The 12549-nt window shown below is 42.5% G+C and overlaps 1 protein-coding gene across 1 annotated transcript; it reads left to right on the forward strand.

Moving 5' to 3' along the window:
* The first annotated feature begins 81 nt into the window (after nt 1-81).
* LOC116908886 (protein SCO1 homolog, mitochondrial) lies at nt 82-12549 on the forward strand. Its single transcript, XM_032912332.1, has 6 exons — nt 82-363; nt 1217-1307; nt 3922-4119; nt 4846-4938; nt 6691-6806; nt 11720-12549. Exons 1-6 carry the CDS (start codon nt 142-144, stop codon nt 11852-11854), a joined length of 855 nt encoding a protein of 284 aa, XP_032768223.1. The 5' UTR covers nt 82-141; the 3' UTR covers nt 11855-12549.

Consider the following 12549-nt stretch of genomic DNA (forward strand, 5'->3'; position numbering starts at 1 on the left):
TAGGACTCCTCCACAACCAGAGGGCAAATAGAGTCACCACCGAGCCCAGAGGAAAGAGCGGCCTCTCCTGACTTCCGGCGGAAGCGGAAGCTCGAGTGGAAATGGAGAGGCGGCCCTAAGGAGGCGAGGTCTCCTAAACTCATGGCGGCTCTTGTTCGGTTAGTGGTGGTGCGTTCACAGTGTCGCCAGCTTTGGCATCTGTTCCCTCGCGGCCATGGGCTCAGGGGTATGGCGGAGAGGCCGAGACCGGAGGAGGCGCGCTGCTCCCTGGGGAGCCGAAACTTCAGCGCCGGGCCGCCACCGCCGGGGGCCGGGCCGGAGCCCAAGGGCAGTCAAGCGGGGTCTCACCGCCCGAAGCCTGGGGTGAGTATCTGCATGGAACCTTCGGGGCTCGGCGCTCTCTGCAGCTTTCCATCTCTGCATCCTGCAAGGTCACACCTCAGGAACTCCCTGGCGTGAAAGGGTCTTGCTTCCTGGTCAGCGATAGTTCCAGTCTTGACAGAACTGTTTCCTGGTCCCAGCCTTTTACAGAGCTTGAGAACCTACTCCTCACCCCGAGCGGTTACAACTCGGGCTTTTGTTAAAAAAACAAAACAAAACAAAACAGTTCTGGACTTTAAAGAGTATAGAGAAATAACTCAACGTTAGTTTTTAGGAAGCCTCACTTTTAGCTTTCTTTTGATGTGCTGACATTTTGGAAGCCAGTTAGGTCACCTTCCCAGATTTATTTATTTCATTTTTATTCTCAGTATCGGTAATCGATTACTTTTTTTGTTTGTTGAGACCAGGTGTCTTATATATTAGGTTGGCTTAGAACTTGATATGTAGCCAAGAATGACTTCGAGCTTGACCCCCCGCACAGGGTGCCAAGATTACAGGTGTGCATCACCACAACCACTTTTATTCGGTGTTTGGCATGAAACCCAGGACCTTGGTACTTGACAGTCTAGCACTCTACCAATTAGGTGAACTTCATCTCCAGCCCTTAATTGGTTTGTAAATTAGCGTGGGTAACTTTTTCTTGGGAAAGAGTGCTTTTAGTAGCTATAACTGTATTCTCAAAACCTTACATGATTTATCCCAAAGTAACCTGAAGCATATGGTGTATGTAACAGTGGTTTGTGTATGTACTTGCTATGAAACCAAAGTAATAACTACAGCATGGTTAAGTGTTTGCGTCTTACTTGTTTTATTGTTTTAATCTCTGCCCCAGTAGCCTGTTTCTTGGAAGTCTTTAGCACTCACTTTTGCCATTGGAGGATCTTTATTGGCTGGAATGAAGTACTTCAAGAAAGAGAAGATAGAAAGTAAGTGGTTACCCTTTGGGATATTTTTTTATTAGTGTATGTGCGTGCAGATGTGTGCACGCCACAGTGGAGGCCAGAGAACTTTTGGGAGTTAGTTCTAACATATTCTTCCATGGTGAGTTCCTGGGATTGAGCTTGGGTAATCAGACTTTTATATCAAGCACTTCTATCTACTTGGCTATAAGCCAACCCTGTTCTTAAACCTTTGGTTTTAAAATAATTCAAGGATTTCACTAGATGCTGTTTTCCAGGCCAGAGGGCAGTACAGGAGTCTGTGAGGGCCTGAAGAAGTCTTGATCATGGTATCAGAAGATTTCCTAGGGGTCAGGCATGTAAAGCAAAAGAGTTGGGGTGGCAGCATTGGGCAAGACCAGGCTAGCTGTGATGGAGGGAAAGCCAGGAACTGCTGTGAAATACCATCGTAAAATGTTGAGGGCACTTTAAAAAATTTAGGTTTTAGTGGTTATTCTAAGGACTTTTAAGATTTGTTTCAAAAAATTAAGATAAATGTTTGAATCAGTTATTCAGCGTCTCTTGATGCCATTAAATAAGAGGAATGTTAGAATATGGGAATGAGAATGCACAGGCACTAGAACTTAGCAATATAAACTATATTGCTATGATAGAGATCACCTTTTAGCAGAGCAGAGTACTTTATTGATATCATTTTCATATTTGTTTAGAGTTATTTCTTTTATATGTGCGTTTTGTCTGTGTGCATGTATGTGAATTATGTGAGTGCCTGTGCATGTGGAGGTCAGAAGAGAGCATTTAGATTTTCTGAAACTGGAGTTATAGGTGTTTGTGAGCTGCCATTGGTATTAGGAATTGAACCAGGTACTACTGTGCAAGAACAAGTGCTTGTAACTGCCACGTCATTTCTCCAGCTTCTAATTTTCATATTTTAACAGGCATTCAGTTTATTCCCAAGCCGTACCCAAGGAAATGTGTTTTCAAATGTTAAAAAGTTAAGGTAGTGACAGATTATTCGAAATGGAAGCTGCTTTTGCTTTGAAGTCACGTCTAATACATTTGTTTTAGTTAGAAGTTTCTATGAGACCAACCCAGAGGGTTCCAGAATTATTTGTTTGTTTGCTGACATGGTGCCCCATGCATTGTGTGGTTCCTTCAACATAATCAGAGCCATCGACATTTAGAAAACTAACCCTTATGGACCCATCATTCTGTCTGAGACAGTCTCAGGTTTAGTTGAGGTTGACACTGTATTGCCTTTGCAATAAACAGCAGTTGAGACCCACTCCTTGTTCCCGATTGCCTGTTCAGCTTCTGCAGGTTACACGTTTCCCAGGCTTTACCTGACTTGGCTGACCTTGACAACTTTGAAAACCACAGGCCAGTTATTTAGTAAATTGTTCTTTAGCCTATACCATCTCATCTTCTCTCGGGCTTTTGTTGAGGCCCCGCAGCCTCTGACAGGGTCGTCACAGAAATGATCCTGCATGTAGTTGGGTGCATCATGATTTTTTTCTTGTCCCATCATTGATGATGTTGGATCATCTAAGGCATCTCCAGCCTTCTCCTATGACGTGTATGTTTTATCATTGTGCTTGTGTGTACTGTTCTCATCACTCTGCATTTATTCACTTGCTAGATTGTGATCTGTTCTCTTCTAATACTCAAAGCATCTCTCGGGGGCTTACAATAGTTTGTTTCTTTGTTTTAATTGTTAACTTGACACAACCCAGGGTCACCTGGGAATTGTCTCAGTGAGGTATGTCTTATCGGGCTGGCCTGTGGATGTATGTGACTTTGGGGATTCTCTTGATTGCCCCAATTGATGTGGGAAGAACCAGCCTGAAAGTGGCAGGCAGCCCTACTTCCTGGTTTGGGTCCTGTACTTTACAAGAGTAGAGAAAGCGTACTAGAGGTTGTGCATGGATGGGTTATTTCTCCTCTAGACTGCAGGCGTGATGAGATTGATGCTGCAAGCTCCTTCCGCTGTGACTTCCTCACAGATGGCTATTACCAGGAATTGTAAAATAAACCCTTTCTCATCTAAGTTTCTTTTTGACAGAGTATTGTATCACATCATCAGAACTGAAACCAGACGAGTTTGTCGTTGGCACAGGAAGCGTTTGTTGTTGGTTTCGGTAGCCTTTGGTTTTCCTTCTACCACTGGCTCTGCTTGAGCTTCGTCTCAGCTTATTTCTGTGTTTCTCACCAGAACCCCCTGTAGTCTCAGCACTGCAGAGACCATTCCTGTTCTCTCCTGTCCACAGTTCTGGCTTCCTTTCCATTAATAACACTCTTATCTCTGTTTAATTAATCTTTATAAAACTAAGGTTCCGTTGCTACTGCCTTTCCTCATGAAGCTGCCTCTAGCACACTCAGCCTCAAGGCTCTCTCACCCTCACACTGAACAGCTCAGGACTGGATTGTTCTGGGTGAACACTTTTTACCACTTAGTTACCGTGCTCGAATGTGTGGTAGCATTCAATTTTCTTATTTTAGGATTATTTTTCTGAAATTTCTTCCGTATTTTATGCCCCCCATACATATTGTTTCTAATATTATGCTAACTATGTTTATACTATGTCAGATATTTCAGCGACTCTGGTTACAATGACCTGTCTCGTTGGTGCATCTCTCTTAGAGCTGGAGAAACAGCGGCATCGCAGCATTGGGAAGCCTTTACTAGGGGGACCATTTTCCCTCACAACTCACAATGGAGAGCCCAAAACTGACAAGGACTACCTGGGTCAATGGGTATTGATTTATTTTGGCTTCACTCATTGCCCTGATATCTGTCCAGAAGAACTGGAAAAAATGATTGAAGTTGTGGAGGAAATAGGTAAGAGACCAATCACGATCTGCACTGTTGGTTACTAGTACTGGTTTCACATTCCGTAGAGTATTGTAATTATTTGCTCTATAATAGCATAAAGTTCGGGGTTGGGGATTTAGCTCAGTGGTAGAGCATTTGCCTAGCAAGCTCAAGGCCCTGGGTTCGGTCCCCAGCTCCAAAAAAAAAAAAAGAGCATAAAGTTCCCACGTTCAGCTTGTTTTGATTCTAGGCCCTTGCTAGGGTGCCAAGTGTTAGGTCATTTAAAAATGGCATCACGCTTCCATCTCATTTTACTGAAGCGTTCTCACTGTTTCCCCACTGACACTGAAGGTAAGATTATGAAATCTGGAGTGCTCAGTAAAATTTTATTAGTGTCAATTGAAAGCAGTCTGAAGGAAGCTTACCTCTTTAGGTCGTTTTGCTGTATTCAGTTTTATTGATATTGTACCTTGCCTTTGATGGGTAGGGAAAACTACAGAGACTGGAGTGCATTAGGAAGTAGGGTGACTTTGAGAAGTGATCTGGAGCAACACATCTCTGTGTCAGAGTGTGTGATAGGACATCTATCTGGCTCCCCCACAGACAGAAACTCTCCTCCTCCTCCTCTCCAGATAATCTAATGTGTCTTCTGTGTCGCCCTGATGCTTTGCTGTAGAACAACTTTCTCCGCATATTGCTGGGTCTCTGTCTTTCTCTTATGGTGACTATTGACTAATTGGACCTTTCTTTCAGACAGTATTCCATCCCTGCCAAATTTAACTCCACTTTTCATCACCATTGACCCAGAAAGGGACACAAAAGAAGCCATCGCGACTTATGTGAAAGGTACGTTTTACTGATAATTTCCACGTGCTCACTTCTTAGTAGTTTGTGGTAGCAAACCATCTGAGACTTAACAGTGCTTCCTAAAGTAGACGGGTGGTATTGTCAGTTGTTTTGCAGGCAGATAAATCAGTGAAGCTCAGTTACAGCTTCAATTTCTTGACACACGAGAAACAGGTTTCCCCATTCTTGGTGCTCCGGTCTTTACTTTTATCACAGGGAGGATCGGAACTTGAGCTTCGTGTATTACCTAAGTTAAGTGGAGAGTAAGGAGTGTTGCTTCTCACTCTGTGTCTTACTCTCCTTTTGGTTAGAATGGGGAAACATATTTCAGGTGCATCTGAACGGGAGATTAAAGATGGATTTTGGAGCATAAACAAGACTTTATGTTTTTATTTGTTTATTTCTTACATATTTCTTGAGGCTGGGTTTAACTGCACTATTGGTTATCCTGGAACTCATTGTATACCTGGTACCCACTTGCCTCTGTCTCCAGACTATGGGGATTATGTGTACCATTTCTGCTTAATTTTTTTGCCATTTTAAGAGACTCCTTTCAAGATTATAAATTCCAAAAAACATAACAGCAACATACATTCTATGACTGAGAATGTTTGTAGACCTTGGGTTTTTTTGTTTGTTTGTTTGTTTGTTTGTTTGTTTGTTTGTTTTTTGGGTTTTTGTTTTGTTTTGTTTTTATCATAGCATGAATTTTCTTACAGGCACCCTTTGAGCCATCTTTTGTTCTTGTTTGTTTTGTTGTTATTGTTTTTATTGTTAATTTTTTTTAACCAAGGACAGTGTACACACCTTTAATCTCAGCACTAGGAGCTATGAGTTCTAGGCCAGCCAGGTCTACACAGTTTTAAGATAGCCAGGGCTGCATAGAGAGACCCTGTCTCAAAAATCTCAGGAAAAATAATTTTTTTCATACAGTATGTTTTAATCCTGTTCCCTCCACCCACTCCTCTTAAATCTTCCCTACCCATCCACCTTTGTGTTCTTCCTCCCACCTCCAAAACAAAACAGAATACATTTTTAAAAAACAACAGAAGGTCAAACAAAATACCAAGAAGACAGAAAATACGAAAACAATGAAGCAAAGCTCAAAAGGAAGGAAGAGTACGTTTTGTGTTGACTGCCAACTCCCAGGCTGTGACCTACACTGCAGTGTGGTTGGCGTTCCCATTAACACATTATCACAGGAGAGAGCTGCTTTTCATTTTCCCAGCCTCTTGGCTAGGGGTGGGATGCTGTATGCACTTCCCCTTCTCATTGCTCAGATTCAGACGGGCCCTGTGCGTGCTGTCGCAGTCCTGTTGTCTTCAGGAGACACCCATCCCGTCTCTTACAGTCTTTCCATAGTCTCTTCCATGTAGATCCCTGTGCCTTGAGAGGAGGCAAACATGGAGACAGCCCATTCCAGCTGAGTTCTCCCAAACCTCTCACTCCACTGAGCTAACTTTCTTTCCATATGATACAGTGAAAAACCTTCATATGTTTATAACTAAACCAGCTTACAACATGATTTAAATAACTAGAATACATTTCCTTTAGATCCTTGTAATAGTCACAAGAAGATCCATCATATGTCATGGGCATGCAGGAAAACGGAGACTCAGGCACAAAGTGGCCTCAAAGCTGCTTTCTAGTGGCGTTAGGACTTTCATTTGTGCATGCTTTTTGTCGTTTTGGTTTTGAGTAAAGTCTATTATGTCTCTTGTCTTAGTCTCACTGTCTTGTTTTTATATTTAGAATTTTCTCCCAAATTGGTTGGTTTGACTGGCACAAAGGAAGAGATTGATGGAGTAGCCAGAGCATACAGGGTGTATTACAGTCCTGGCCCTAAGGATGAGGATGAGGACTACATAGTAAGTAAATGCTCAGCTCTGAAAGCCCGGCCTGGCACGGGATCCTGGTTCTCACAAGTTTTACATGCCTGTCTGGCCTCTGAGATAAAGGAAAAGCTGAAAGGCTGAAGAGATGGCTCAGTGATTAAGGGCACTTGCTGCTCTCCCAGAGAATTCAAGTTCAGTTCCCAGCACCCACCTTGTGGCTCACAATCGACTGTAACTCCAGTTCCAGGGAATCCGATGTCCTGTGTGGACTCTATAGGCACCAGACACAAATGTGGTTCATGGACAGGCAGTAGGCAAGCACTCAAACACATGAAAAAAAAAAAAAAAAAAAAAAAAAAAGAAGAAGAAAACCGAAGCCATTGTAAATTCCTTGAGAGTTGTGAATAATGTGAAAATCGAGTAGGCACATATATTTGAAAGATGGCTGCTTATTGTTTAATTTATATTTATTCTCATAATCTATTTGACTTCCCTAGTTATATATACAAATTACGTGGTGTCCATTCTACTTCACTTTCAGTTTATGAGCATCCTGTTGTTTCTCCCTGTGTCTTTGATGAAAGGGAAAAAGTGCTTCTTTTGACAAGCAGTTGTAAGCCTTAGGGAATGATACTTCATTGAAAAGCAAGAGAGACAATAACACAAGTCTGCAAGCTTTACTGGCAAGGATCTGTTTGCTTGTGGGTCATCATTGTCTGGGAGGTCCTGAGCACCTGGGCCTGTTTCTGGTTGGTGGTTTCGTGGTGTGTGCAGTGGTGACTCTTCTCCACCCAGGTGTTTGTTTCTGAGCACGTTCAGGATTGATGTGGTACCATAGCAACAGTTCTCAGCCTGTGGGCTGCTGCTCCTCTCGGGGTTGACCAACTCTTTCACAGGGGCCACCTAAGATGATTGAAAACTGCAAAGTTTACATTATGATTCATAAGAGTAGCAGAATTAGAGTTATGAAGTAGCAACAAAACTGGTTGGGGTCACTACAACATGAGGAACTGTATCAGAGGGTCACAACCTTAGGAAGGTTGAGAACCACCGTACAATAGTATAGATCTTTTTTCTGTTGTCATACTTTGAGTTTTCTGTAATGTCAGTTAAATAAAATGATTCATCATAAAAGATTTCCTTACAACTAGCTATAAAACTGGTAGGGGGATGAGTAGGACACTAAGACGTGGATTTACCAGCTTTTGTAGCCGGTCTCTACAGCGATATGCAGAATGTTTGTTTTCTCCATGCCCGCTGCAGTTTGTGCCTTTTCTTTCTCCAGCATGTGTACGTACATGTTGGCTGATAAAAGAGCTCCAGCACCTGCCTGTCTCTGCTTCCCTGTACTGCACATACAGGCATGTGTGCCCAGACTTGGCTTTTTCCTGGATTCAGGCGATTCGAATGCTTGTACTTTTACAGAGAGCACTGGGACAGTAGACCATTCCTTCGTCACTCTGTAGTCCTTGTACACCCTATGGCCAAAATTAAAATGGGCTCTTGACCACAGTACCTTAAACTCAACACGGTACTGTATTTTCCAGACCTGGTGCCTCATAGCATTGGGAAAACTTGGGATTCATGGAAGAAAGGGGCAGAAGAAAAATGAATTATTTTTTTCCTAAAGCCTTGTTTGAGAGAAGTAGTTAGGCTCTTCTGTGGCTTTGTCTTGCTGCATCTGCAAGTGTGAGAAGAAGTAGAAAAGTGCAAAAGTGCCGAAAGAGGAGACCCAAAGGGAAGTGGGCCTTTGGAGGGTGCCAGAGGGGATGGGAGGGTCTACTCATCCTGCCATAAACAAGCTTTTTAAATTCTGTAACAGTCCTGTTCTGAAGTATAAAAGAAAGTTTGCAGATAACCAGATGGCTGGTTTTATTTGTAACATTTTAGTTACAAATGGAGGCACGCTGAGTTTGAGGTCAGCTAATGCCACATAGTGAGACCCTTGCCTCATTATAAAAGTAAAACATTCCATTCAAATCACAAGTATTTTACTGAAACCAAATCTCTTCTTACTACAGGAATGGGGCGAAGCTGCTAGCCCATGTGGTCCCGCAGTACTGTCAACTACCCTTCCCAGTTTGCTAGTTTAATCCTTCATTGCATAGTTTACCTCAGTTGGTTGCCCTCGGTGTAGTAAGAGTTACCATTTCCTTGTCACCAGCATGCACAGGCCAGCGAGTACATTACCAAACCAAGCACGTGTTAGGCCTTGAAATTTGTACTTGTGATGCAGTTAATCTGAAATATAGTTGGTATCTTTGTCTTAAAGGTTAAAGTACAGATACATAAATCTTATGGAGGCTTCCTTGACCTTCTAGGAGGCATCCTAGACCCACATGTTTTTGTCCCCAGAAATTGTTCTGCTGCCCTAAGACTGCGCTGGCTCATTGCTGTGCATTTGCTAAATCAGCACACAGGGAGAAACTACAGCTTAGAGTTTTCCTTTAGTGACTCCTTATGTCTTGAGGCCGTGGATAGATGGAAATATCTGTTAGGATTTAAGGACTGGTAAGAGGGAAGCGCTTAAAGATTAACCTCGAGGTATAATGGGACGATATTTTCCTAATCTCAGACAAAAGTGATAAAAGTACCATCTTTTGACATTATATACAAATTGAGCATCCAGTTAACAAACATGTAAAGCTAAATTTGCATGTTATTATACACATAGTTGCATGCATAAGAACCCATTATTATATATAAACATTAGCTAGAAAGTAGTTTGGGGAGAGCTAAATCTAAATGAAGAACATCAAATTCATAACAAAAATGTGGATTGTTTAATGATAAACCTCTTTTTAACCCTGTTAAGTTTAGCTGTGACTGGAAAGTTTAAAAATACTGTTGCCAGTCTAGGAAAGATGGGGAGTGTGCAGTTGGAGTGAACTTAAGATGACAGGTGTCTCGTCTCTGTGCAGAGTTAATGGGAATGAGTCTGTTAAGTCCTCTTTGGAAGACAATGTATGTGACGTTAACCGGCTGTGTGGAAATTAGCTTACAGGTGTCATAATTGGTAAAAACTAAGGACTGAAACCCAAGCAACCTTTTTGAAGAGTTACTTTTTCTGTCCTCATGTAGAACATTGTTGTCTTGTGTTGCCTGACAAGGGAGTGCCATAAAGTGTTAGTTGTGTGACAGTAGTAGATAGGACTGGGTATAATGCATAGATAACACAGAGAATTTCTCTGAGAATCCATTAGGAACCAGTGCCAGTGGTTCCGTGGGAGAAGAACAAAGGCGCTTTGAGAGTCTAGAAGATGAGTATGCACAATACCTTTTTAGGCAGCTAAAATGTGTATTTAAGAAACATGAGTTGCCACCTCTGTAGTTGAATTGGAAATAGTGGCAACATGGTGATAAGAAAAGAATACGTACTTTGAAACTAGACAGATGCTAAATCTTAATGTTAGATCAGGCATTTAGTGGTGTATGTAACTTCCCTATCCAGCGTGTTTGTATTTTATAGAGAACACCTGCCTTAGGATGAAATGATAAGGGAGGGGCTTGGAGATGGCTCAGTGAGTAACAGTGCCTGTAGAATTATCTGTTAGAACAAGTGTTGATTGTCCCAGTGATAACCATGTGAATAGTGAAAAGTGAGCACAGAGAAGTTTGGCAAGGGCAGAGAATGTCTTTTACTACATACTAGTTGGTAATTTATATTAAGAACCCTCAGAAGTAAGTCCCACATCCTCCAGTTCTGTCCTTTAAAGAGGAAAGTGACTAGAATAAAAGGGAAAGGGGAACCTATTTTGTGTGTGTGTGAAATCATCAAAAAATTTTTGGTGAAGGAAAGAGGGCATATGCTACAGAGAAAGGCTTGAGGGGGAAGCCAGAGTTTTAGTTCTGATTTTATCAAGTGTGAGGAGAAATTCCAGGCCCTGCCTGGCTCCTACAGTAAATTCTCCACATGAAGTCACCAGCTGTCTGAGCTCTTGGTGGCATTCTTTCCTGATGGCAGGAGAGTGGCTCTTTCCATTTGCTCTCTCCTTATGAATGTGTGTGTATAAAAAGGTGACAGCCTCACCGCCTTATAATGTGGGTTGGGGTATATTCAGGGGTGTTTCCTCTTTGGTAGGCGTGATGGCATACCTATCTTTCTGTCTTGCCAAACAAGCCTCCCACAAATTCCAGGACTTAGGATGGCAGATCCACTCTTAAAATATCACAGAATGAATATCCAGAGTGATGGCTAGTCTGAACTTATACTGAAACTGAGACATTTTAAGAGGAAGTTAATGGGAAAATTGGTGATGAGTTGAAGAGGCTCCTAGAGAGTAGCATTTGTGGCTGGTGGGGAGTTTCCAAGCAGTTTGCTTCAGAGAGCAAGCTCAGAATAGCAAATGCAAATTTCCCAGGGGAGAAAAACATGTTACAGTTTTTGTTAGGATCACAAATACCGAATTTAATCACTACTAGGGTTTGTATCACATGAATAGCTGATGGTTGGTTTTCTGGCTTCTCATAAAGTGTGGCAAGCAGAGTTTAGGCAGTTCCTTAAACATGAGGGTGGGCACCTAGTCCCTCACTGACCATTGCTTCGACTCCTGTATGACAACTCCATATGGGTGGAGGAGGTCAGATGAGAGACTCCCAGTCAGAAATGGAAAGTGTTTCAAAATAATGTTGCTGTTCACAGCATAGGCTACTTACGAAGGCTAGTTGAAGGTGAATTCTTCTCTTGGATACTGTACGGGTGAGTATGTGAAGAATGGTACCAAAAGAATCCCAAGCTGAACCACAGCAGCAGCCATTTCTAGAGCATGGCTGTGCGTGCACTGGACTTGGTGCAGGCCCAGTTGGCAGACTGTGCATTAGTGACTGGGTACTGCTGTGGTAACTTAAGTACTGATGCTAACTTTCTTATCCTGCAACATTTTTCAACTCAGTAAAATACGATTGTAATCTTTGTTCACACATTCCTCTCCCTCTCCACTTTACAGGTGGATCATACAATAATAATGTACTTGATTGGACCAGATGGAGAATTTCTTGATTATTTTGGACAAAACAAGAAGAAGGCAGAAATAGCTGGCTCAATAGCCGCACACATGAGGTCACACATGAAGAAGAGGTAGCCAGAGCCACGTCACCTGATGCAGGATTGTCTTGCTGGCGAGGAAGCTTTGTCTCCCAGAGGAACCTCTGTACTATGTAATATACAGCGTGGACTGCATACCCTGAGAGCATCATTCTACATGAGATGTTACCCTGGGGCTCATCCAGCCCAGTCTGCCACGGAGCTACCATGAGTCCAAAGGATCAGCGCAGGCAGAACCAGTGGAGAACAGGCACCCAGAACCATCAGAGAGGCACACGAATGCACATCTGGAGGCACGGCACTCTTGGAATAGCGTTGCTGCCTCGCCAGTGTCTGCTTGCTCAGGCATGTGGGGCCAAATTCTACAGGAAAGAGTGTCACTTCCATAATGCTCTCATTGTTTCAACTTGTATGCTCGTGTGCTCATAGTCAGTATAGGCGTCCATGTCATCTTTATACTTGAGAGTGGAAGCTCAGCTTCTTTGAAAAGGAGTGTCACCATCAGGTCTGCATCATTCCCACAGCAGCTGCTGCTTTGAGGGCTGGAAGAGAAAACTTACTGTTTGCACATAACTGTTGGTTCAGTCCCCACCTTTTTATTTTAATAGCTAAGTGATTTGGTTTGGTAGACCAAATGGAAATGAAAATATTTATCATGACTATAATCTGGTACTTTTTATGTACCAGATTACACAATGTATGAAATAAAAGATGTCAGTCTAGCAATTTGGA

Source organism: Rattus rattus, chromosome 9, assembly GCF_011064425.1.
Source record: "Rattus rattus isolate New Zealand chromosome 9, Rrattus_CSIRO_v1, whole genome shotgun sequence".
NCBI classification, from domain to species: domain Eukaryota; kingdom Metazoa; phylum Chordata; class Mammalia; order Rodentia; family Muridae; genus Rattus; species Rattus rattus.

Coding starts and splice junctions, on each gene's coding strand:
- LOC116908886 (XM_032912332.1), top strand. CDS start 142: ATGGCGGCTCTTGTTCGGTTAGTGGTGGTGCGTTCACAGTGTCGCCAG. Junction 1,308..3,921: donor CAAGAAAGAGAAGATAGAAA/GTAAGTGGTTAC, acceptor CATCTCTCTTAG/AGCTGGAGAAACAGCGGCAT. Junction 4,120..4,845: donor TGAAGTTGTGGAGGAAATAG/GTAAGAGACCAA, acceptor CCTTTCTTTCAG/ACAGTATTCCATCCCTGCCA.